At 37.8% G+C, this 1,192-nt stretch overlaps 1 protein-coding gene across 1 annotated transcript; it reads left to right on the forward strand.

Moving 5' to 3' along the window:
- The first annotated feature begins 398 nt into the window (after window positions 1-398).
- On the forward strand, window positions 399-967 carry pth1b (parathyroid hormone 1b). Its single transcript, XM_016235035.1, has 3 exons — window positions 399-474; window positions 555-654; window positions 760-967. Exons 2-3 carry the CDS (start codon window positions 563-565, stop codon window positions 965-967), a joined length of 300 nt encoding a protein of 99 aa, XP_016090521.1. The 5' UTR covers window positions 399-474; window positions 555-562.
- Window positions 968-1,192: the final 225 nt, after the last annotated feature.

Genomic DNA, 1,192 nt, shown 5'->3' on the forward strand with positions numbered 1-1,192 from the left:
TATATATATATATATATACTTTAAATCTGTCTTTGGCATAATAATTAAGAATAATGATTCCTAATTAATTTTTAAGAGTGTTTGAGACAGCGTTTTGAGTCTCTGAACAAAATATAATGAAATATATACTTACTTTGTCGAAGGTGGCACCCTGCCTGACCGTCATAGCCGTACATGGTACTAGTTCTCCAGCACTGTGATCACAGGGGTCTTGACCAAGGTGTTGAAAACAGAATTAGTGGGGGTGTTGGTAGTCATGTGTCGTCATGTGCATGCCAGCCTCCATCAAAGCATGAATGACATCACCATCAATAATGGAGATAGCTCATCAATGACCAACGGGAGGGGGCTTGTGCGTATAAAAAGAGGAAGAGTAGCCCCAATGCACAAATACGACACTGAACAACACATGGACCCTCTCAGCACAGCAGCTACGAAATACCGAAGCAGTCAAATAAAAGACAACAAGACTTGGTAAGTTTAGAGGCCAATCGTGGACACACTATCTTGTAAATTATAGAATTTATAGATCTTATCCTTAACTTATTCTACAGGTATCACTATGTTACCCATACGTTCTTTGGAGAGAATCGTGCTTATCATTGTGCTGTGGGATCTTTGCAGTTTGTTATATCTGGAAGGATTACCACTTAGGTAAGAAACAATAGGATGCAACATACTGATCCAAAATGTTGGTGTTCTTTTTCGTTTTGTGATTTCAATTCCAATCTGACCACTTCGTATCTCCATCTGCAACAGCAAGAGGTCAATCAGTGAAGTTCAACTCATGCACAACGTTCGGGAGCACAAGGAGATGTTAGAAAGGCAGGACTGGCTTCAGCTGAAGCTCAACAATATCCTCATACCCTCATTAAATGACTCCCAAAAGGAGCAAAAAGGGAAAACCAACAGCCCATCTATCAGACGTTTAAGAAAGGGGGAAGGTGCGACATGGATCTTGAATTGACATTGTCGAAACTGATGTTTTTGAAAAGCGAATGAACTCTAAATAATGAAAAGTGATTTCTCAGTAACATCAGTGCACACAGTAAGTGTAATTTAAAATGTACTATTGTACTTGGAGAAAGAAAGTGCACTGCTTCACTAAGGTATTTTTTATTTATTTTCACATAGTATTTTTATTTATTTGTAAATAATTGTTCTTATTTGTAGATATTTGTTAGTTGTAAGC

This window comes from Sinocyclocheilus grahami, unplaced genomic scaffold, assembly GCF_001515645.1.
Source record: "Sinocyclocheilus grahami isolate Dianchi unplaced genomic scaffold, SAMN03320097.WGS_v1.1 scaffold462.1, whole genome shotgun sequence".
NCBI lineage: Eukaryota > Metazoa > Chordata > Actinopteri > Cypriniformes > Cyprinidae > Sinocyclocheilus > Sinocyclocheilus grahami.